Below are 24,048 nucleotides of genomic sequence, written 5' to 3'. Positions count from 1 at the left end.
CTGCCAGAGACGGGCAGCCACAACTTCTCTGGGCAACCTGTGCCAGCGCCTCAGCACCCTCACGGTAAACAATTTTTTGCTAATATCTCATTTAAATCTACCCAGCATAGCTTGCAAAATGAGGTTGTGAGAGTAGGTCTGTCTCATTCCCTCACACGCACTTACAGATGAGATGGACATACATGATGGTCATTTAAGAAGGAGAAATACTTGAGTTTCTTCATGTTGGTTTTGGTTGTTTTTTTAATTCTCATTCTGCATGCACCCAGAGCAGAATCATCTAGAGATCCTTACCCTTCCTTTGCACCTCAGCTCCAGCTGCAGCGTGTTGTGGTCTGAGTACGAGGCCTGTGTGTGGCTTGCCCACATCTTTTGCCACAGCCCCGGAAAGCCAGTGCAGAAAGGAAGCTTTTTAACGTGTGCAGCTTGCAGGGAAATCACATGTGAAGCGGAGGCTGCGTGAGACACAGGCATCTTCCTTCTCCTCCGCTGCCCTCCGGGACGCTGTGGCCTCAGGAGACAGCTGGTCACAGCGCCGAGGGGCACGAAGGCTCCAGGCGGAGGCTTTGGCTGCGGCCTGGTGAAGGCGCGGCGCTGGAGGAGGGCCTGTGGCTCCAGCAGCAGCACGGAGGAGGAGCCGGAGCCGGCACGACGGTGCCGCTGCTCTCAGGGAGCGGGACACCGCCACACAGCCCCGGCGCTGCGGGACCGGCCCGCACAGAGCTGCACGGCCAGCGGCCCCTTCCCTGGCACCCCGCCATTCCCTAGGGAAGCCTGCCCTCTGCATCGCCATCACTGCGGCTGGAGGCGGTAGGAGAGGTAACGCAGGGGGCTGCCACTGGCTGTGCAGGCGGGAAGGAGGGTGCGTCGGGGTTTGCCTACCTCTCTGTGGGTGATGGTGAGTGGTTTGGGTTGTCTTTTTGGGGGGTCTTTTTTTATTATTATGAATGTCAGTTGCTCTGACAGTGTTTGTGGTATTTTACTTGTATTCCTGTCTACACTCTGTGTGCACAAAGCAGAATGTTGGGGTTATTCAGCCTGGAGAAGACCCCAGGGAGACCTTATTGCAGCCTTTCGGTGTTTAAAAGGGGCCTATAGGAGAGTTGGGCAGAGGCTTTTTAGCCTGTTGCTATAGGATGAGGCATAATGGTTTTAAACTAAAAGAGGGGAGATTCAGGCTGGGTGTGAGGAAAAGATTCTTTACAACTGTGGTAAAACACTGGCACAGGTTGCCTGGAGAGGCGGTCAGTGCGCCATCCCTGGACTCATTCAAGGCCAGGCTGATGTCTGTCTGGACAACCTGATCTAGCTCATTGCAGGGGGGTTGGACTAGATGACCTTTGAAGGTCCCTTCCACCCCAAACTATTTTGTGATTCTATGACAGTCACCAGGGCAATAGAGCTAATAATACAGGCATGCACACGTGGCCCCTGACAGCCATCTCTTTAGCTCTCCCTCTCTTTCCTCCTCCCTAGCCATTAAAAACAAGCAAATGAAAGGCTCTAATAAAAACCTTTCTGGTTTCAAAATAAGGAAAGTATATTTTACAGGGAGGTTCTAAAATAAGCCTCTTACTGGCTGGTTTCCATGGTACAGACCTTAATCTTGTGGTATGAATTCTGCTCCATGATTTCTCAATCACTGATTTTTGTCTGTATAGGGGGAAAGTTTGAAAAACAAAACAAACCCACCAAAAAAAAAAAAACCCACCACAAACCAAACCACAACCAAATACCATGAACCCCCAAACCCCCCACTCTGATATGAGTAAACTAACTACTCACTTTGGTCTCATTAATCCAACTGGCTGTTGCTTTAAAGTAGCAGTATCAAGAACCTAAGAGGGTGAAGACCTGGTGTAAAAGTCAAGGACAGAACAGACACTGTCAGACTCCTCATTCACACCTTGAAACAGTTCCTGCTAAGTGGAATGTCCAATCTCTTTGCTTAGTCAAATATGCTACTCTGAACTATGCATTGAGGACCTTAAGCTGTTGAGGTGGACTTGGGTTTCTCAGAAGTATTAACATATTTCATGTCAACAACTATGTGACCTCAAGAACTGGGATGTTGCCCATACAAAGCTGGATGGAGAGCAATATCCTTCGGTCTCTTCTGTCCCTTGCCCACATACCCTTCAGAATTACAAAATTAAGTACATACACTCTGAGGAAATGGTAGGTGGATGGAAGGAGGAAGGCACTGGTATGTTGCTCATACTTTCAATTTCAATTAGTATACTGGCATTAGAGGATTCCCAGCCCCAATAAAAGGATGAACAATCCTATGGGAGGTGGGGGGAATATCACCTCATTAAAAAACTGCAACACCACAACTGTTTGGTTCCACAAGAAGTAATTAAAAATATAGAAAAGTACTGGAGTTGGAGTAAATGAACGTTTTACATTTAAAAAGGAAAGAAAGCAAAGCTATTATCTTAGAAGACATTGAAGGTGTTTGGCTATGGCTCTGTATTCTTCCTCTGTGCCTTGGCCATGTCTCAAGCCAATTTAATATCAGAACAGCTCAAACAAAACCACCCCGGTGTTACAATAGCCTCTGTCTTTGCTCATGGCACCAATTGTTCTCAAATATAAAACATATCATTATAAACTGAAGGCTAGATAATTGTGAGAATTGGCTCTCTGACTTGCTCCCAGAAATTTAGCCAGGAAGGAATTTCTTGGCTCAAAAGTTCTGCTTAACTTGAGCGGTGTTTTATATGGCCAGAGCAATGTAAAAAACTTCCAGAAAATGCCATTAGCCCTGAAATGTAGTTAGAGGAGAATATATGCACACCTTTACTGTACCAGAGAACAACACAAGCAAGCCTTGTCTGCAGCTACGCGCATGTGACTCTTGCTGGCCTGCACCTATGAAACTACGGTAAATATTCACACAAAACCAATTCTGACATACAGAACAGTACACCACCACATCTCTTGTTAGCATCTATGGGACAAGAAATAGATCGGTTAGACTGAGTAAATACAATGACAATTACCCACAAACAACATGGACCTTATCTCTCACTCTTAGAAGTATCTCCATGGGATATAAGCAGTAAGAAAGAGCCATGTTTTATCAGCCTCACCTGATTATAGAGTGCAATTTGTGCATAGTCTTAATCTTCATTCAAAGATCATATAGTCAGTGTGTTTGTGAGTAGTCACATCTAACAGAATCATGTTCTTGAAAATTCCCCTGAAAATCAAGCTGTATCTGGTCTGGTTTAAGTTACGGAAAAAGTGTCCCCTCGTGTGTATGCTTTAGAAACTACAGCTGTTGATCTTAGCTTTATGAAATGGTTGCTTGCACTGCCATGCACACAGAGACTCTGACACTTCCAGAACTAATGGTCCTGGTATGTGGAATTGACAGCAAATAACCTTTTATGTTGTGCTGACAGAAGGCACAAATATGTGTATATAGATATATTACAGCCATACTTTTAAGGAGGAAATAACAGGTTAGCATGGATCACTGTGATTCTACAACTCAGACATTTTAATTCATTTTTGTTAGTGCGTGACTTTGTAACCTTTATACTGTTCTTCTGTTAGTTCCCATCTTGTTTTTACATATAGCATATACAGGTATGCAAAAAACATTAAATTCCAAATCGGGCTGTGAGGGTTTTTTTAGCTGATCTATGGGAAAGGAGACAAAATCACTGAGAAGTCTTCTATCTGGAAAATAGCATTATGTGCTTCTCTGTAACTTTTCTATCTTTATTGCTTTCCTTAGGTTTGCAGAAATGGTAAAGGAGGATATTGTAAAAGACAATGAAGATTCTGAGCCATCAGCATGTGAGAGAAATGGCATGATTCCCTTGCATGAGCAAAGTGAGGTAATTACTTAGGGTCTCAAAGTACAATTTCAGTCAGAGGGAACCTTCCTTTTCCTTTCCTTTTTCTTTCTACATCTGTTAAAATCCCTACATTGGAAGCGAACACAGAGAGAAACCTCCTCAGCAGGAATTTGTTACGATTAACAAATGTTCAGTGTTTTTAAGTCTGTGGTATGTTGGATTGCTGGAAATCAGAGGTTGCAATTTCAGCTTTAAGTGCAAAATGCATCAGCTTATATTTTACAATCAGCTATTCAAGAGAATTTTGTGGACTTAAAATTGCTTCTTTGCTTTCAAATTGTGCCTATTAGTCCACTTGCTGGAAGTTGTTCCTGCATGTCTTCCTTATCTAAGAAAAATAAACACCTCCCCCAATTTTGAACTTCTATATGCATAATTCCAGTGTTCTTGGAAACTTTTACAGCTTTAAAATAGATTTGCTGTAAATGCAAGTAAGAGTAAAGTTCTTAACATAAAAGGCACTTTGGAGTAAACATATAGTATTGACTGTAAAAATAAGTACTGTATGGGGTATGTTTGTACGCACAGGTAGCTGGTAATCAGAGGGTAGATAAACAAGTAACTCAATGCTGAAAGCTCACAAGACTTGTGTTCAAAGTGTGGCTCTGAGTAAGGGAGATATATATATCTAGAGACAGAGAGACAAGACAGAAAAAATAATTGGAAATGTGGAACTATTACTGGAGGAGGGCCAAACCACAGTATAGGCAAGAATTCCATGTCCGTGCTATGACAGGGAGATGACATGAAGGTGAATAATCATAGGAGAAGGCAGATGATTAACTTGTCAAAAATAAGGACCCTAAAATGAAGTGAGACACATATCCAAAAATGGTCAAAAAGCACTTTGGCTATGAAGATGGACAAGTAGATGATCAGTATAAGAGAACAGCTTCAGGGAACCATTCTTCAAGGAAGTAACTCCTAGGGTAGCATTCCTCCATCTCTACCTTGACTTCCCAGCTTGACACTTCCAGCAATGGATCATGTAAGTAATGCTTGCACTGGCCAGCTGTTCTGTTTCTTTCATCTCTAATCATAAGTAGGTTTTGTTATTTTGGTTCAAGGCTTTGCAACAGAAATTATTAAGGAATTATATTAAAGACACTGTCTCACTGGAATGATGCTGATCATTAACTATATTGTGAAATCCAGACTGGAAGAAGAACCTTATCAAATTGTTTAAAATATTAACAAATATTTAGCTTGTATACAAGACAACATGAACCTGGCCTGTTAATATCGTTTCTTCATCAAATGTGAACAGGTGCTATTTGTGCTGGGATAGGAGTCCTGTCAGCTGCAGATAAAAAGGCAAGTGTCCCACAGTATTTCACATGCAGTTCTTTGTGCCACGCAAAAACAAACACATCACCAAAAATCCCAAATATACTACAAAACTGGACCATTCCTATGGTGATAGTTAAGCCTGTGGTATGTTGGATTGCTGGAAATTAGTGGTTGCAATTTCAGCTTGAAGTGGAACTAATTAACTAATGTAGACAGTGTGGAATTCATGCATCAGAACTGATTTCAGGTCTTGTACGCTGCTTCGGATGTATACACTGTTGTTTCTGAGAGAGTCTCATTCTTTTCATTCAGGAGGGACCAGCAGTCGATGCCAAAGGTACTGGTGGGAATATACAAACAGAAGAAACTGCTCTCTTGAATCATTGTGCTCAGCAACCTCTGGAACCAACAACAGGGTCTTCAATACCTGCAAGAACATGGAACCAAATATTTACTTGTCCTCCTCAAGGTTTACTGTCCCGAACAGTGACAAATGGTATGTACCAGAGTTTAGTTAAAACAAAAAATGGCAAATGAAGTACTCATTTCTCTGGATGTGATGATATTTGTCCATTGTCCTTGAAAATAATGAAGGGAAATGGCTATGTTTTACATATCACATTTTTGTTTCAATGTTTAGCAGGATGAAAAAAAAAACCAAAATCAGGTGAAACAAAAACTTGAATGTATATTTGTTTGTTCCTCCATCCTCTCTTCTGTTTAGTGTAGTAGGTATGTTTTTGCACTGCAAATAGTTTTCATCAGAAGAAAGACCTCCTAATTCTCATCTTGATAGTTTGGTTTGGTGTGAGAGCATTAAGATGATTATAAACAGTGGTATTTTTGTCACACTGGATGGCTTTTTGTTGAATTAAGGCAACAAATATGAGGCTTAGCAGCCATACCTTCCTTTGTTCCTTAATACTGTAGGCATGCAAAGCCAAGAATCCTCCTAACTACATGGCAAACTGACCCATTCTGTTTAAGACATGCCCTACACTGGAGGCTCACAGAAGAAAATGTCTGTCTAACCAGTATTATCCCTCTCTGATTGCTGTATCAAGGGAAGTACCTGTACTACTTCAGACTGCCCAGAGACATGTCCTTCTTCAGATTCCTTCCCCCCCCGCCAGTGATAGCAGCATATTGCACAAGCACATCCAGCCAAAAAATGGTACTTGAATTCTTTTAAGAATTAGACTGGAGTTGCAGTCATTAGCCTGAAGAATACCAAGCTGTACAGCAGCAGGTTCTTACTGCAGTTTTGAAGTAGCTGAAGGAAGATACACAAAGGCAAGATAAGTTAGTGCATGTCTTTGCTTTAAGTTCAGGACCTGTTAAGTGCTTTCCACAGTGGCTCAAGGCTCACTCAGTACTTTCTGGTCCCTAATGATGTTCCTAGTACCGTTTTTTAAACTATCTTAGCATCTATATAATCAGAACCTCAGTTTAGGGAGCATCAAAGATTAATCATATTGTTATGATTAAACTAATTTTTAAGGTAAGTGATTTTATTTTTGAAAGTCATGGCACTGTTTTCATTAGTAGAAAAACAAAAGTGATCTCATAGTAAACAAAGTCATCCCTGAGAGATGATTAAACATGAGTATTTATTGTTTTGTTCCAGTTGCAATCGTGGTCCTGGTTTGGGCTGTGGTTTGGTCCATCACTGGGGCTGAGTGTCTCCCAGGTGGAAATCTGTTTGGAATTCTGCTTCTTTATTTTTTTGCTGTCATTGGAGGCAAAATTTTTGGATTCATTAAAATACGAACGCTACCCCCTCTCCCTGCTCTTCTGGGTAAGATATCCTTCCTTCTTGTCTTCCCACATATTTGAGTGGTTTAAACTGTCAAGTAGCATCTGCAGGCTAGGTAAGTTTGGATTTGGAATAAACAAACTGTGTCACACTCAATCTGCAGCTTTTCCAAGTGACTTTTATCTGATATTCTCTGAGAAGGTGCAAAATTCCCCAACTGTCTCAGGTGAAATTGCCTGTATGTTACTAAGGCTCTCCTTTTAATTCTTTGGGGACCAGAGAACTGTATACCTACAGATGCAAAGATTATTGTCCTTCAGTCCCCTCTGTCACAGTTACTTAAAATTTGGGTTTAATGTTACCAAACAGGATTCTTAATCTAGACCTCCTGTTACAGTAGAATAATTAATTCATAAAGAAATTATAGCTGAGTAGTTTTGCATGATCTCACACAGTGAAAATGTTTTCCAAAGAAAACACTACAAGAATTCCCTACTACTGGTAGTCCCAACCAATTTCTTTCTTCTTCCTTTATCTCAAGATAACTGAAACCTGAGAAAATAAACTGAGCACAAGGAATAATTCTTTTGAAGAGAGTTATTTTGAATCAATCATAACATTTTTTTCGTATCCACATCTTATTTTACATAAAAATGCAAAATAGAAAATGACATTAATTCTGACATCATGAGAACCTTTTCAGACTTTCTTCCTAGAGGACCTAGGATCTAATGGTTAGACCATTACAATATTGTGAAGTGCTGTGATGTCAGTGAAGCTGAAAAATGAAGCTCCAGGTTCTTCTCCCCAGCTGTATTCCACCTCCTTACTATGCTTACTGCATAAATGAGTAAAGCTGTAAAACTTCATGGCAGAGTGGGCTACAAATACCTGCCTGCAATGCACAGGTGAGATTTTATAACCTGCATAGCTGGTGGTGTGCTTCACACAGTAGCACTGCTTACAGAAGGGCTTGATAGCATCATGCACAGCTCTGTTCAGGCAGCATGTGTGTTCTTGCGCTGCTTAGTTTCTTGAGTGAGAAGAAATTCAAATGAGAGGGAGGGAAGTTTTGCATGTAGCATACCTGCCTGCAATGACATGAATACAGAATGTAACACACAGGGATTCTGCCCTTTTTTAGTCAACAAAGAGAAAAAAAGGTAAAAGAAAAAAGAATCTGACCATTTGGATTCTGCTTTTTTCTTTTCTAAATTACATCTGCATCTGAAAGTTATGAGTTGAGCATGACACTGCTTGTCAGACAGGTAATACTGAGCAACAGAAACTTAAGCGTGACAGCACATGTCTGTTGAGTTGCTTAGGACAGAGGTCATCGTTCAGATCCCCAGTCTTCCAGGAAAATTGGAGAAATCTGTAAGTCAGAAGAAAAGATGGACAATGTCCTTGAATATTCTTTTTTACACTGGAAATACAATTCTTGTACTCTTTAATACTAATTCTTTAGTACTTTTGTACTCTTTAATCCATTTGTGCTAGGTGCAGTTGAGTGTAATATGGCTGACTGAGCACTTAAGCACATAATAGTAAACTTCTGTCTCAGGGAAAAAAAGGAGTGAACTTGCTACTGAAACAGTCACACAGTATATTTTAGGTATATATTGCAGAGAGGTCTCTGCGGCAGGCAACATGGAGCAGAACAGTGAAGATATCCATTGAGGTGGAGTTTTTTGCTTTGTTAAGTAGATTTCTAGATCAGGGTAGCTCCAGTGATTTGGACCTCATGCAAACATCGCAAAGAGCATGTGATCGTTATGTTGGCCTGATATAATTGCCATGAGGCACATTACTTATGCCATTTTTTTTCCTGGGAGGTGGTAGAAAGAACAATGTCCAAAAATTTAGTGTGTTCCAGGACAAATCAAGTCCACAGCCAAGGCTCACACCAAGCTGGGTCCAACCTGAGCAGTGTTCGCTTACTTTCGTCTTTTTTTCATTGCCTTTTTCTTAATGTGGCTAATACAAATTAATGCCACAAAAATGTATCTTTGAATCTTCAGGACCTACAGTGAATCTCTGCAGACCTACATTTCAAGTCAAACTTCCCTGTACTTTTTTGTATCCTTCCAGAAGTACAGTTCCAGTAGCTTTGCAGGAAGTCTCTGATTCCTCTTTGCATAAAAGTCATATTGCCAGAGACTTTTAAAATCTCTAAGTTAGTCCACGATTAGCTGGTTTAGATTGTATTTCCCAATGAACTCAGCATTGCGGTTCCTTTGATACCTGCATTTCTTACACCTAAGAGGATTTTTAATGACTTCCAACTTCTGAGGTAAATACACAGTATTAGACAATTTTCCTCTTTTCATGTTAAAACAAGCTAAGAAGAAAAATATCTTTAAGGATGCAGAGGGGTCTTTGCTTATGGCAAGTATGATCTGTACGTGGTGAACAAAGCTGAATTCTGTTGGCTCACACTGAATCTATGTGTCAGCATTCATTGGTGACCTGGTATATTCTTAGGCCACTTTCATTGCTTTAAACATGTCCCTCTTTTTCCATGCCTCAGTCCCAATTGTTAAAACATGGCTAATAATTCAGAACATTAATTGTTTCTTCATCTCTCATAAATACATAATATGGTGTCTATTTTTAAGAATACTATGCAAGCTTTTCTTGTGCAATAAAAACAAATCATTTGACAGGCGCTTACTTGCTTTCATTTAAGGGATGCTACTTGCTGGTTTCCTGATCCGAAATGTATGGTTCATTAGTGACATCGTCCAGATAAACCTGCGCTGGTCGGCAGCACTGAGGAACATTGCTCTTTCAATTATCTTGACCCGAGCAGGACTCGGCCTGGATCCAAAGGTATGGCAACAGCTGTTTGTGTGAAATAAAGTATACAACAGCCCTCCAAAAAAAAGAAATTTTTTTTGAATAATTGGGTCTGTTAAAATATTGAACTGTTAAGTCTTAAAGGATCTGCAAATTCGATCATAGAATCATAGAATAGTTTGGGTTGGAAGGGACTTTAAAGATCATCCAATTCCAACTCCCTGCTATGGGCAGGGACACCTTCCACTAGACCAGGTTGCTCAAGGCCCCGTCCAACCTGGCCTTAAACACTGCCAGGGATGGGGCAGCCACAGCTTCTCTGGGCAACCTGTGCCAGGGCCTCACCACCCTCACAGTGAATTACAGAAAGCATAGTTTTTATCATATAGTTATATGTATGTTAATATTGGCAATTGGGTTTGCAAAGTAGGCAAGCATTCCAAAAACTACCTGAAGAAAACTGATTTTATGACCATTTTCCCCTTGGCTTAAACAAATTTCCTGAATTTTGTGAGCGGAACATCTTGAGGACATGTACTCCATGGTTTGTCAGGAAGAGTTTTTGCTCCGTGACAAACTAAAGTAATGGAAGGGATCCCCAACCCTTGAAAGAGAATGTTGCTTGTGTTGACACAAATCAAAAAACAGCCAACGAAAACATCCAAACCTGTGTGTCTTTTTTTACTTTTTTATTTCTTTTTTCTTTTAATCATTGCCATTTTAATGCAAATACATTAATGGCAAACCTGAGTCCTGCTGCACTGCAGAAACAATGCTTCACATCACAGTTAGGTTTTTTCGTTCACAATGAAGTCCATAACGCTCCTGTGAACAAAACCAACAGTCTTCCTCTGTACACCATGAAACTTGACATCCCATAAATTAATGAAGATGAGGTTTTGCTTGATCAAAATCAGCTGGCTGAAATAGAGCTGTACCGTATTGGCCCCTACCCATTTAAGTTTAAGGGACCACTTAAAGTTTATAGAAAACTTAGGTCAAGCATAGCTAGTTCAGAACAACTAAACTGATTTTACTTAACCAAGAAAAACTTGGGAGTTGCCAGTGCTCAGGTATTTAGGAAAACAGGGTGTTGTCATTCATGAAAAATGCCTGGTTTCCTAGATTACAACTGTCTCTTTTCCCAGGACGTTGAAGCTTGTATGAGCCTGTTGTTACACACAGCTTGGATGCCCAGTTCTGGGACATGGCTTTTCTTTATCATCCATGACAACTTTTTTTTTGCCGAGGGAGCTTCATCTTTGACTCATTTTTCTCCCATGTGGCAATCGAAGCTCTGGAGCAATGCTTTGATGCAGTTACAATTGCTCCTGGTCTAATTGAAGCTGTGAAGACAAAGATGTCAGTTGCTCTGGTAATTCTCAGCCTTAATTATGCTGGGATAAACTGCACTGGTAAAAAGTCCAACACATTGATTTTCCGCGCCTTCCATGTCAAAATTAGGGACCTGTCCTAGCAGAGTCATGTTTGTGACTAACTTTTAAAGGCAGCTGTTACAAGTAAATACTCTGGTTTAGAGAAATTCTTTAATAGAAGTTGTTGAGCCAAATGGAACTTAATATGCTGTCGATATCAAGTGAAAGACAGCTGAAAGAAATGCTTGGCTCTTTGTGCTAAGTGTATGTAGTTCTACAATTTTTCATGGCTTACTGATGTGGGAAAAATTATTTTGAGGTGCTTGTGCACCTTGTGGGATTATAGCAAACTCTGCTGTGGATGGAGCAAGTGACCTCAAGTAACTGTGGGTAAGTCAGCTGTGTTGAGGGTGCGCTTTTCAAATGGATCCCAGCTAGCCCAGCCTCTTATATTTAGCTTGCTCTGCGCAAGAAGGCAAACAGAATTTTCTGCCACTCCTTCCTGTGACATGCAGGAACCTTGCTGGCCCTAGATCAGTGGTTTCACTGCCACACTTGGAATTTTATACCCAAAACCAGTTGTGCTTGAGCCTGTCTCAGGCTTAGGCCATGTAAAGCTGTCACATCCTGTACTGCAGCTCAGAGAGGATTCTTTTCATGAACTATATCAGATTGTACATGTATTTCCTCTCTATAAAGACAGGGGTACTGAGACTAATGTCTGAATGTGTTTGTATATTGCAGGCTCTTAAGAAGCTCAAAGCAGTCTGTTTACGGCTTTCCTTTGGACCGTGCATCTCAGAAACATGCACAGCTGCTGTTTTTGCCTACTTGCTCATGCATTTGCCATGGCAATGGGGATTTATATTAGGGTAATGTACTCTCTTTTCTCCTGTATGACAAATGTGCCTGGTTTTGTGCCAAAGTTAAATGATCCAAGTGCAGTTAGTTCTCTGCACCAAAAGGAGACCTCAGTTTAATGCCAGTTAGAAAGCTGTGCTTAGTCCCTGTGGTTGTTTGCTTACCATTCATGTCTGGCTCCGTGACTAATTTAAAGGTCACGTTTCCAGGCTGTGGAGGAGTTCTTGGATCATTACTCTTCTGTGTTCACGATCTGAGCACTTGAAGAAGGCTCAGTCTTTCTGCACTCGGGTGCAGTCCCCGAGTCTTTAACCACATCACAGAGGGCTTCTAGGAACAGAAAATGATACCACAATTTAGAGAATCTTCATGCTGGAATTCAGAATTTTCTCGTAGAGAGATGCACATAGGACAGTCTTTCTGTCACAAGTCAAGGATAAGGATATGGCATGTTATATTCTGGAGTAATATCCTTGAAGAGGAAACCTCTTCCATCTATTTCTATCTAAACTGGTGGAATTGGTCCAGATGCATATACCGGAGCAAGATGGATGAAGTCCTCCTATGCAACACACTGATTTTTATGAGAAGGAACTGGGCTACTGAGTCATAAGCATGTCTAGACTAGGTTCCTAAATGGGACAATTAAGGCATATATCAGGGAGCATAACTGGCCTGCAGTGTAGATTCAAGTCTTGGAGCCCTTTATTTTTAATACTATTGAGTTGGGCAGGAAGAAAGAGCTGATTGCAAATGTGTGTAGAAATACCCCTGCTTGTAATTAGCAGGGAAAGGTAAGGAAAATACCTTATGTAAAGATCTGTTTATTTATGCTTTAAAAGAATTGGCGTCAGAACATTTTGAGGTTTTTCGCTTCAGTGCTTTCTTTTTAAGAGAGGCTGAACCTATGTGTTTTCAGTTTTGTTCTAGGTGCAGTCTCCCCTGCTGTGGTGGTTCCCTCAATGCTGATTTTACAAGCTGGGGGATATGGGGTGGAGAAAGGTGTCCCAACTTTGCTAATGGCAGCTGGCAGCATTGATGACATTCTGGCTATCACAGGCTTCAACACTTGCCTTGGAATAGCTTTCTCTTCTGGTATGCTGGTTAATCTGTGTGTGGTGAAATCCAGAACAAACAGTGATGTTTTGAAGAACGTGTGCTCTGTTGTGACTGACTGGTTTGTAACTTAATGACATCTCCTTATAAAGTTCATGTATGGACTTGAATATTGAATGGGAAATTACCCATGATCAAAAGTCTTGATGTAACATTGTCTGCTCTGAGTTGTGGGTCGCAACAATTTTCAGAGAACATTTTTCCCTCTGTGCTCCCTTAACTGCCAAGTCTTGTCCTGCATGCCCAACATAATGCTTTCAAATTTCCCTGGGTTTGGCAATGTTCTCGCAGTGGCTCTTTCTCTAGCTTCTCCAGCACACTTTCTTGGCATGAGCTTCCAGAGAGAGAAAGTTGCACTGTCCATTTCTTTTAGGGCCATACATTCCATCCTGAACCCCCTTGCCCCAAGTAATTTAAAGCAGACACTGTCCTGGAATCACCCTCGTAGGTCTACAGTGTGGTTTGTGCATGAAAAGTCTATGTATGGCTTACTGAACCCATTTTTCTTTTGCCACATAGGTTCTACTCTGTACAACGTTCTCCGTGGGGTGCTGGAGGTTGCTGTTGGTGTAGCAGCTGGCGGGATTCTGGGAATGTTTGTTCGATATTTCCCAAGCCACGATCAGGTAAAAAAACAGTAAAAAAAACTTGTTATGAAATAGAGACTCTTGGCTAAGGGATGACGTTCTTAAGTTACTAATTTCCAAGCTTCACGTGAAGCTGGTCTTGGGGAAAGCTGCGCACAGCACTAACAGCTTTCAGGTTGCAAAGCCTATCTATCAAGTGAGGATGTGTGTTATAGGTGATTGCTTACTGCACCAGTAATAATGTATGATCTCATAGTCCTTCCCGATGCAGAATTTGGAACTGAGCTTGCCACCCTGCTCTCATTGAAGGTGGTGGAATTGTCCATATGTAAAGGAGAAAGGGTCTGATACCCATTTCAGACAGTAAAATAATCATCAATTAGATTGATGTGTGACACATTTACTTTTGTAAGACTAGGCCTCTTTCCAGTAGGCCTAAGATTAAAAATGAGTAAAGCGGACAGATTGTAGGCATTAAGTGATGGGGCATACAAGTAGTGCTAATTAGAACGTGTTACTTTCAATGAAAATCAAGCCTATCTAAAATGATAGATGAATTTACTATCAAGGGGCAATTAAGTGAACAGAAAATTGTGGAAGAAAGTAGATATGTTCTGGACTACTGAAGTCAATTTGCAAAGCATCTGTTGCCCTCAGTGGAACCAAATCTTCTTCTTATTAAATAGCATAAGAAGTGTGATACAGTAACTAAACAGCTAAATAGAAATGGGCAACAATGGAAGAGATATAACTGCTGCGAGACTGGATCAAATAAAACTAGACTGTCACTGACTAATATTTGTTTGACTTGGCCTTAAACCCATCTAGTGGCAAGGATTTCACCTTTCCTTGGATAAATTGTTCTAGTACTTGACTGTACAGGTAGAAAATCCTGTTACCACAGAGTTGAAGCAGGGCTGTTAGAATAGAGAATCATATTCCTTGTGATACAAAAAGCCTACTGGAGTAAGACTTTGGATGGGCAGAGGAGAGAAAATATTACATTTCCAAAATCTAAATTTCTTAGGAATTAATGTCAAAAAAACCCCACTCTCAACCCAGCAGTTCATGTCTCACTTGAAAGCTTTGATTCTTTCACAGTGGTTAATGACAATTTCTATTTTCAAATTGTTATTTTCAAGATCATCAGCAGTAACCTTTTTCCTCCATTTCTAGAAGAAATTCACTTTTTTTGTTGGTCTCTTTCCTTCACTGCAGGCGTCTCTGGCATGGAAGAGATCATATTTTGTACTCGGGCTGTCCATGTTTGCTGTTTTTGGCAGCATCTACTTTGGCTTCCCTGGATCAGGAGGGCTCTGCACATTAGTTTTAGCTTTTGTTGGAGGTGTTGGATGGTCGGAGGAAAAGGTGAATGTCTACATCAAGAAGCATACCATGCAAAACCCTTTTGAATGTACAGCCTGATAGGAGTTTGAATTTCTGTCAGGAGTGATAATGATGCATTTATGAAGCTTTAGAAGGGGTATGGATTAAAGAAAAAAGCATTCTACATTTATTTTGGAAGTCTTTAACATTTAGCATGACAGAAAGTTATGTGAATATATATTAATACAGAGCCTAACATACTGACAGAGAAATGCTCTCAAGCTTTTCTTAGACATCTTAAGCCATTTAAAGGAGATTCAGTTGTCAAGACACTTGACTAGGAATCCAAAGCTTTATGTCCCAGCTCTGTGAGTGTCTGTAACCTTACACACTTTATGGTAAGATTTACAAACAGGTGTCCAAAATACAGTTGTGCACATGTGCACATGGCCTGAATACCCTGAGGTTCTGTTCTGCATGGTTTTGGAGTGGTGAAATGGAAAACAGTAATTAAGCATCCTCTCTCATCTTTCCCAAATCCCAGCCAGTGTATTCTGGATAAAACAGAGCAGGATGCCCACAATAAAGGGTGATATAAGGCCATATATAAACCATACAAAAGACTGCTTTTTAGTCAGTTTTTCTTAGCTAAGTCTGCTTCCTCTTACTGTTGCTGCCCCACTGCATTTCTGTACCTTGGCATGTCTCACCGCCTCTTTTGCTTGATACCATCTACACTTAATGATTTGAGGGCATCTTTCCCTCTACAGCTGTAGCCTTGTGACATGCAGTAGGAGAAGGGGAGAAGACAGGAAAGAAAAGGGGATCAGATATAGCAGAGTCCATGTTCTTATCCCCATCTAGACCCTGAATTCAGTAAGATCTCAAGGTTTGTTAAAATAATGAAAAAGAAACCATGGTTTTTATTTAAAGTATTACCTTGTTGTCCAAGTATAAAAGAAGAAAAACTCACATTGGGACTTAACTACTTAAGGACATTAGAACGGATAAAGCTCTCTATTGAAAAGCTTTTAAACCATTTCAGAAGGAAGGACCTTCTGCAGTAAATGCTTAGTTTAAATTATTTTTACCAGTGAATGAAGCTTCTTGGCCTTAAGGATGTTCATTTCAAATGCCTTAGCTGTTTTCTGTCAGGTTCAGTCAGAGATTCCAAGGTTTTCCTGCTGAGCTTCTCATCGCCTCCTACTTCGTCCTACATCCTCCTCCTTCCATCATCCCTGGTGGAAGTCACTTGGCAAATACTGTCCATGGAGAACAAGGAACATAGTACCTATTGGTGGAACAGTTAAGTGGACAGTAAAAAGACTGAAAGGATGCCATTGTCTGTAAAGAGGTTTTGGGTTTGTTTTTTTTGTTTGGGTTTGGTTTATTTTTTAAAAAAGGGTGAGATAACAAGGAGAAATGAGGCAAATAAAGAAAAATATTTAGCAGTCTGTACATTTCCACCTCGTTCTCTCTAAAGTTACAGAAGTTTTTGTATTACAGTCATCTACCATTCTGCTGGCTGAAAAGCAGGAAGATTCCTGTTTATCCTGGCAGCAGTTTTAGGAAAATAGTTAGATGTAAAATTCAAATGCAAGGAGAAAAGACAGTATTGCCCTTATACAGTACATCACACTGGAAAGTTTAACACTTTTTACTGGTATGGGATTTCAGACTTGCTCGGTCTAACTCCTGCTCCTGCTCACATGGAGACAGGCCTCTGAGTGCAGCGCGAGCAGAGTTAGGTCTTGACTGAACCTTCAGAGGGTCTGAGTGTGCTCAGATACAAATGGAAGAACACATTTAAGCATGCAGTTTCCAAAGGCTCGGAAACTTCATGGCAAAGCTGTTCAAATTACGTCTCCCTGAATACTGAAACCATCTGTGCTTTTATTTTCCTCCCCTTGTCTGCAAACTGCTCTGTCACTCTTCAAATATCAGTGACTTTTATTTCTCTTCTTGAGATAATAAGCACTTATTTACTGGCAGAACTACACACTCTGACCTTCAAAAGGTATACAACAGATTTTGAATCTTTTAGCTCAAAGAAGGAGCAATTCTGGCCAATCTTTATGATACATTTTCACTTTGATTAATTAAATCTTATGTCTACTTGGCCATATTTTTGTGAATTTATGTATTATTTTTGTTTTCATTGCAGAAAGAAGTAGAAAAAATTGTTGCCATTGCGTGGAATATCTTTCAACCTTTTCTTTTTGGTTTAATTGGTGCAGAAGTATCTGTTACATCTCTTAGGCCTGAGACTGTTGGTAAGATCATCCACTAATTATCCAGCTTTCGTTACTGGCTTCCAAAGAACATCTATAAGGAGATCCAAAGCCAAGCAGATCACGGCTGACCCAAAAAAACCTCCAAAAATGAAAACTATTCCCACTTTAAAGCAATTTTAGGAGCCTTATTCTCCTCAGGCACCTATGCATGAAAGTACTGAGAAGTGTTTGTCTTTGCTGCAGGACTCTGCGTTGCTACACTGGGCATTGCCCTTGTTGTGCGAATCATAGCAACGTTCCTGATGGTGTGTTTTGCTGGGTTTAATTTCAAGGAGAAAGTGTTTATCTCATTGGCATGGATTCCCAAGGCCACTGTCCAGGTAAACAGTTCAACATCACTTTCATTCCAGGCTAAATCTGTTGTCCTTAGTAAAGCTCCTCATAACTAGCACAGTAGTAAACAGGGAGAGGATCAGGCTCAATAATAGCAGAGTGTAGACAGGGACAGTTCATATTCTAAATCACCTTAAGTCTGCTTGAAAAGTGCATGGAGAGCCTTCTATGTGAAGGTTTTTTGCTACGTTCTGGGTTGTACTCCTAATAAATGACAGTGAATTGTACGTATATCATAGGAAATATAACTATTTCTCAGCTATTGCACATTACTGTGCCTTTACTTACAGATTCTGAGAACTTTCAAAACAAAAGTGTTTCCCTCTTATACATGAAACATCTGCAGGAACAGCTACATCAGAGGCTTAGAATGGGTTTTCAGTTTGTGGTCATTTAGGTAAGTCAGGGGTAGTCTGACAGCCATATGGCTAGAGAAGCCTCAGGCTGGCTGCATTCCTTCTTTACTTCAGTGATTGTTAAGTTATTTAGGCTTCACCTAAATAGCATGATTAACTGCAGACAAAAGTTAATATTCCAAACAGGCAAGGATTATTGCAAGATTTGCAAACTATACTTCCAGAAGCTGCTACTAGTTGACTGTTGTCAGGATGCATTCTGTGGTATTTTAACAGCTGCAATACAGAATACACTGGCCCATTTCATCCTCCAGAAATGTAGGTAAGAGAACAGCTAAACAATGTTCTTCATGGGAGGGAACCATTAGCTCATTAGCTTAGAAAATTCAAAGGGTAGCCAAGTAAAAACTGTTCTCAGGTATAACATTTACTTTTCTATTTGCTGTTTAGAAATGAATGGATTGAATGTACTACAAATGTCACATTTATGTTAAATATTGACTGATGATTAGTCTCCTTTTTTACCTCTTTCAGTGCTAAAGGTTACTTGCTCTATTTCAGCAATGTCTTCTTTCCTGCAGGCTGCAATAGGTTCTCTTGCCTTGGATACAGCGAGAAGTCATCAGGATGAGCAACTGGAAAAGTATGGAATGGATGTACTGACAGTAGCTTTCTTGGCTATCTTGATCACTGCTCCAGTTGGAGCCCTGGTTATTGGTTTGGCAGGGCCCAGACTTTTGCAGAAGGCTCAGACAAATAGCAAGGAGGATGAGGAAGGTGCTGAGGTTGGAGAAGAAGCAGAGGCCTGTGAACCTTCGTAAGATGGACATCTCCAGGAATATGGTCCTTCAGCCCTTACACTTCTCTTGAGTAAACACAGGATGTCTGTAATCTTTCTGGAGGAAACCAAACCAAGTATCAGTTGTGTCTGCTATTTTGAAAGCAGCCCTGGCAGAGTTTTATGAAACATTTTTATGTGTTGATGGTGCCTTAAGAGATAAAATAGCTGAACATACAGTGAACAGGCTGGCCAGGCAGTGAGTCACTGAGAAGTTAGCATTCAACAGTTACTTGAAATGTGTGGGTGTGAGGCCAGGGAGAGGATCAGAATTGTTCAGGCATGGAGTTGGAGTTATGAGGTGGAATATAAACAGGAGAAAATGGAGACTAACGTGAATAACTTCTTGATGGTTGAAACTGGGCCATGAGATGACAAGTTCAACTGCTCAAACTGCAACCTCTGAATGAGAGACTGCTGGCATACAGTGAACACGTCCTGCCATGCGTTAGTGATTCCCTCTCCTTCCTCTTCCAGGTTCCAAAACTTGCCTTTTCCTCAGCTCATGCACTCCTTTGTGCCTTCAAAGGACTGTCAGCTCTGGTCATAGCAAGAAACAGCAAGTGGTACTTATGTGCTGAAAGAGGCAGTTGGGTCCATCACGGACTGTTGTAATGGAGGTGTTGCTGGTGCTAGTAGAAAACAGGACTGAGCTTGAAAATGGAATGAGGGTGGTGGGGAGGTTATAAGGACTGGGAGAGGGTTGTGTGGGATTGAGATGGCTGCTTCTTCACCTGTGTACCTCAGTCTTCACACAACGTGATGTCAAGGGAGGGAAAGCCAGCTCTTCGGACACTGAGAGTGGCTATGTTCTGGTGCTGGCCACTGTAGGACACAGGGAAGAGTTCTTCTCAGGTGGGGTTAGCTGACAGGGCAAGGCCAAGGAGGCAATGAGTTGTCCCTTTCTTCCTCACTTCCTTTTGGGGAACTTGGTAATAGCAGCAGACCTCAAATCAAGATTCCTAGGTCAGCTGGGATCTCCTATTGCTTTGTCCTAAATGAATACTTACCTGGCTGAGAAAATGCCATTATCTGGTCCCTCTCACATCTGCTTTTGGACAATTACAGCAAAGAAAACCAGGTATTTGCTAAAAATATAGCCAGCGGTGCTCATTTTTCCAAGAGGTGGTTTGCTGGATTGATTGTGGAGAGTGGAGGCCTCTAAGACTTCCCAGGGTATTTTTTACCTCTGACTGATGCAGAAAACTAATATACTTTAAATGAACGGCCTTAAAAATGCAGTGTTCAGAGGGATGGTACAAAGTGAAAGGAGCTTCATTCTCACCTACCTTCAGAAAGGCTGCTGTGTGAAGGCAGGTGTCATGAGGAAGCTGTATTAACACCACAGTGCTAGCACCCTCAGCACGTACCCCCAGATCCTATGGGTCCTTCCAGAAACACAAGTTTCTGTGTGAGGCTGTGGATCATAGTAATGACTGGCAACACTCGTTTTAAGTATCTTGCCAAAACATTTCACCAGGGGGAGCAAAAAGCTCAAATGTGGTATTCTTCAATGTATTTAATATAGATGCCTCCTGCACAGTCAGCTGCATTGTAGTACACATCTGATATTCCCATTCTCAGAATAATTTCTTTTCTCTTCTCCTTGACTGTCCTAAAACCAGAAGTAAACCTCCTGTGTTGACTGAAATCCTGCTCATGCCCTTAACTTTGGTGTTGGTTAGGGTTTTGTATTGACAGGTACCAGCAGATCTTTCTCACTCTGCTATGTCTTGTACAAGGAACTAGCTCCAAGTAGGTCATTCCCACCTCCATTCTCAGGCATGGAATCAGTACAGCATCGCTCAGAAACTGCAAGTTTTCATAGAATCATAGAACGGTGTGTGTTCGAAGGGACCTTAAAGATCATCTAGTTCCAACCCTTTGGGATTTTTTTGGTAAGGATGTTAGACTGTGCCTGTATTCAAGGTGCCTCCCTGCAGATATCTGCACTACAGCCAGAACTGAACTGAACTCATTTTACAGGATACTGTACAGAATATATTTGATGTGTCTAGATTGTTTTGCCATTAGTAAGAAAGAATTAATCAATTCTGGTTTAGCTTTTACAATTTCAATACGCAACACAAAAATGTACAAAAATACTTGTAAAAAAAAAACTACCTGAAATTGTGTTATTTGCAGAGTGTCCATGTATGCCTCTGTATACAGATTAATTACACCTCAGTGAGTGAGCCTTGGTATATGCCTTCCCCTCCAAGCCAAAAAGAAAGCTTCCTGAGAAATATTTAAGGTTCATAGCCTGCAATTCCAGCACAGTGATAAAAATACCAGGAAATTCTTTGGTAAGTTCTCCCCAAACAGTTGTCAAGAACATTGACATTTTTTCACCATATATGCTGCTGTTCTCTTTGTTTCCTTGGGGAATGTACAATCTTCAGTTCAGTTCATGTTTGTCCCCCTGACCAGAAAGGAAGATGCTTTCAAACTGTGCACTGATGAATGGTTAGGGTCCTGCGCTGGGTGGTTATTGTATAAGCCACTGACTTCTGTGCCTGTTCTGCCTACTTTGCATGGCTAACAGAGGCACACTGTTACTTAAATAGGGATAGTTTTAATAGGAGTTTATTTTATTTGGAAATCATAATGTCTGTTTATCTAACTGATAAGATGAGGGAATATGGTGTTCGGTTCGTCAGTGACTGTCTATAAAATAATTTTACTTGAGTAGAACTTACAGGAGTAGAAGCTTTATATAGTTCACTTTTCCATAAAGTTTTATAAAAAGTAGACTCTTCCTGCAGGGAGGGATCACTCTGCCAAATTTGGAGTCTGTTCAACAGCAGGAGTGTGATGTGTAAGGATTACAGCTTTTAAATTTAAACACACCTTTACCGTGCAAGCAAACCTCTGACAAACAGATGATAGCCTCTAATACTTGCTCACCATCATAACAGCATCTCATAAACTGGATTTATCATGCTTCCTTCACTTCACTGCACTCTCAATTTATTCATTAGATCACTCCCACCATTCTGAGTGCTTGAATAGCTATACCAATGAAAAACCTCATGATCATCTCTAATCTAAACAAAATTGAATCAATTTTCCTTGACTTGCCACTGTGTGTGGATGTTTCTCACAAGACTCCTTTCCCCCAGCTTTTATTAAATCTTCAAAAAGAATCAGGTTGAAGCTATTACCCAGACCTGCAGATCTAAAATGAAAAGCATTAATGCTTTATAATGCTCCTCTCCTTGCCTGCCAGAAAGGAATAACACACCTGCATCTTGTCACGAAAAGAAATGATCCTGAGAGACAGGGGCTTTTTAAATAACTATGATGACAATTTCAGCTGATTTTAAACAGCAGTTATCTTAGAGACATACCATTTCACTTGCTATCAGACATTGCGTGGGTGAAGCCGTGACATTTAAGACCACTTCCCTTTTAACAAAATGCCACAAAATCATTCATGAATAATGCATGAATTCAAGCCAGTAAAATCTTTATGCCATGCCAGTCTCTTATTTGCAGGAAATAAAATTAGAGCATAATGTGCAATAAACTATAACCAGAGAAGTCCCACTCTCACGCAGTCACATAATCAATCACTGACATAATGTGGGAGAGCAGTGAGCACAGGGTGTGTGCAGTTCCAGGAGGTTCCCAAGAACCTCTGCAGCGGAAGGGTCTGATGGCACAGCGCATTCCTGGCGGCCAGCAGCGGGCAGTTACACCACACAGCATATGGGATAAGACAGAAATTGGCCATCTGCAAGCAGGGAGTCTCACAAGCCGGGGGATGCAGTGATAATGTAATTATCATCACTACTTTCTCTCTCTTTTTCAGCCAAACTGGGTGTTTTAGGGAATTGAGACTGAAATCTAAAAATAACTGTGAAACACTTATGGTGCAATACAGCAACAAAACAACGATACAGTTCCTGCATTTTGGTTTTAAATAAATGGAGTGCAAGAGATCAAATTTTGCGCCAGCCACCCTTCAGTTACACTTACTTCGTCTAGTAGTTGCCACAAGTCAGACACCTTTCCCTAAATGTTTTTGGTGTACAACTTTATTTGTAGTCTATTATAAGTACTGTTCAAATTCATCATCAAAAGAAAGGGAAACATCGCTGTTCTTGGAAAAAGGCATGTCATGACATGCCAAGTTCAGCTTCCCCTGACTGTGCATCAAGACGAGGTCTGCTGCCTCAGGGCTGGCCTTTATTAGCATTCAGGGAAAATTTATCCCTTCGTGTGGAGCTTTCAAATCAGATTAGAAAAATCATCCAGTGGCAAGACATGACCAAGCACATCCCAGCTGGTAACTGGTTCAACTCTCAGTCGCTGCTGAGATACAGGGCTCTGCACGCACTTCAGTTCTTAGCTATCTATCCCCATAGACGTTAGGTAGATGATTTGAAACTATTAGTAAATTCTTTTGAGATTTTCTACAGAAAATTCTGTGGCCATGAGAGGCAGTATTTTCTTGACAGATTTTGAAATGCAAGGAAATGGTCATTTATCTTGCTTGTGACCTTCACTTTATTATCTTGTGCAAATTACTAAAATGTCCTTTCTACAAAGGAATTGTGACCAAGTGCTGCTATTGCAACACTACAAATGTGTTCCATTCCCCTCCAGATATAAGCAAAATCAAACACTCCTGCTTGTTCCATAGCCACAGCTGTAGATAGTTTAGCAGCAATCTCATCTAACAGCAAGCAAGGAGAAAAAGTTAATTACATTATCAAACCATGCTAGAGATGGAGTCAAAAGGTTAAATCTTACGCTGTCATTCACCTTTTAGAGGAGCTTTGTGGGAGAAACAAAACCAATCTTGCAGTATCACTTACTCTAACAGGGTTTGTCTGAGTAGAGCAACAGAAGTGAGAACAGGATTCATGTACATAGTTTACTTCTCAGGCTTTGGAAGAAATCAAACTATTTGGAGGCAAAAGTATCCTGATAAAAGCAGGAAGCACATACAGACTTGCTACAATAGGCAGTGGATTTTAAAGCCTGGGAAAAACCAAAACAAGACCAAAACAAAACATCTAAACCCAGGATTTTGCATTTCATAGTAATTTCTTCTCCAAACCCAAGAATTGGGACTTGGTGTTCAATATACTGAATCTGTAAGTGAAGACTGAATGTAAGAAAGACACTTGCAACATTATAGATTTTCCTCTATTATAAATGTTATATCCTAATATGAAGTTTATGGTTTGCTCATCCATTAAGCAAGACCACCAAGCATTTAAAGAGTGTACCATA

At 40.7% G+C, this 24,048-nt stretch overlaps 1 protein-coding gene and 1 long non-coding RNA gene across 4 annotated transcripts; one reads left to right on the top strand and one right to left on the bottom strand.

Annotated features, from left to right (window-relative positions):
* The first annotated feature begins 451 nt into the window (after nt 1–451).
* SLC9B2 (solute carrier family 9 member B2) lies at nt 452–22,813 on the top strand. 3 transcript variants are annotated; one of them, XM_030492157.1, is made up of 12 exons: nt 452–819; nt 3,749–3,851; nt 5,475–5,658; nt 6,790–6,960; nt 9,608–9,750; nt 11,838–11,965; nt 12,874–13,049; nt 13,590–13,696; nt 14,876–15,025; nt 17,148–17,256; nt 17,461–17,597; nt 18,548–22,813. In XM_030492157.1, the coding sequence occupies exons 2-12, from the start codon at nt 3,759–3,761 to the stop codon at nt 18,785–18,787; spliced, it is 1,638 nt and encodes a 545-aa protein (XP_030348017.1). In that variant the 5' UTR covers nt 452–819; nt 3,749–3,758; the 3' UTR covers nt 18,788–22,813. The 3 variants fall into 3 exon arrangements, with proteins under 3 accessions (XP_030348017.1, XP_030348019.1, XP_030348018.1); XM_030492158.1 differs by lacking the exon at nt 452–819 and adding an exon at nt 820–898; XM_030492159.1 differs by lacking the exon at nt 6,790–6,960.
* LOC115610517 lies at nt 7,856–9,673 on the bottom strand. Its single transcript, XR_003992265.1, has 3 exons — nt 9,593–9,673; nt 8,104–8,293; nt 7,856–8,009 (listed from the first exon to the last, which is right to left on the bottom strand). It is a non-coding gene; the product is annotated as an uncharacterized LOC115610517 (long non-coding RNA).
* Nucleotides 22,814–24,048: the final 1,235 nt, after the last annotated feature.

Source organism: Strigops habroptila, chromosome 7, assembly GCF_004027225.2.
Source record: "Strigops habroptila isolate Jane chromosome 7, bStrHab1.2.pri, whole genome shotgun sequence".
Taxonomy (NCBI): Eukaryota; Metazoa; Chordata; class Aves; order Psittaciformes; family Psittacidae; genus Strigops; species Strigops habroptila.
The sequence above is the reverse complement of the archived record's forward strand: the minus strand, read 5'-3'. Positions and strand labels throughout refer to the sequence as shown.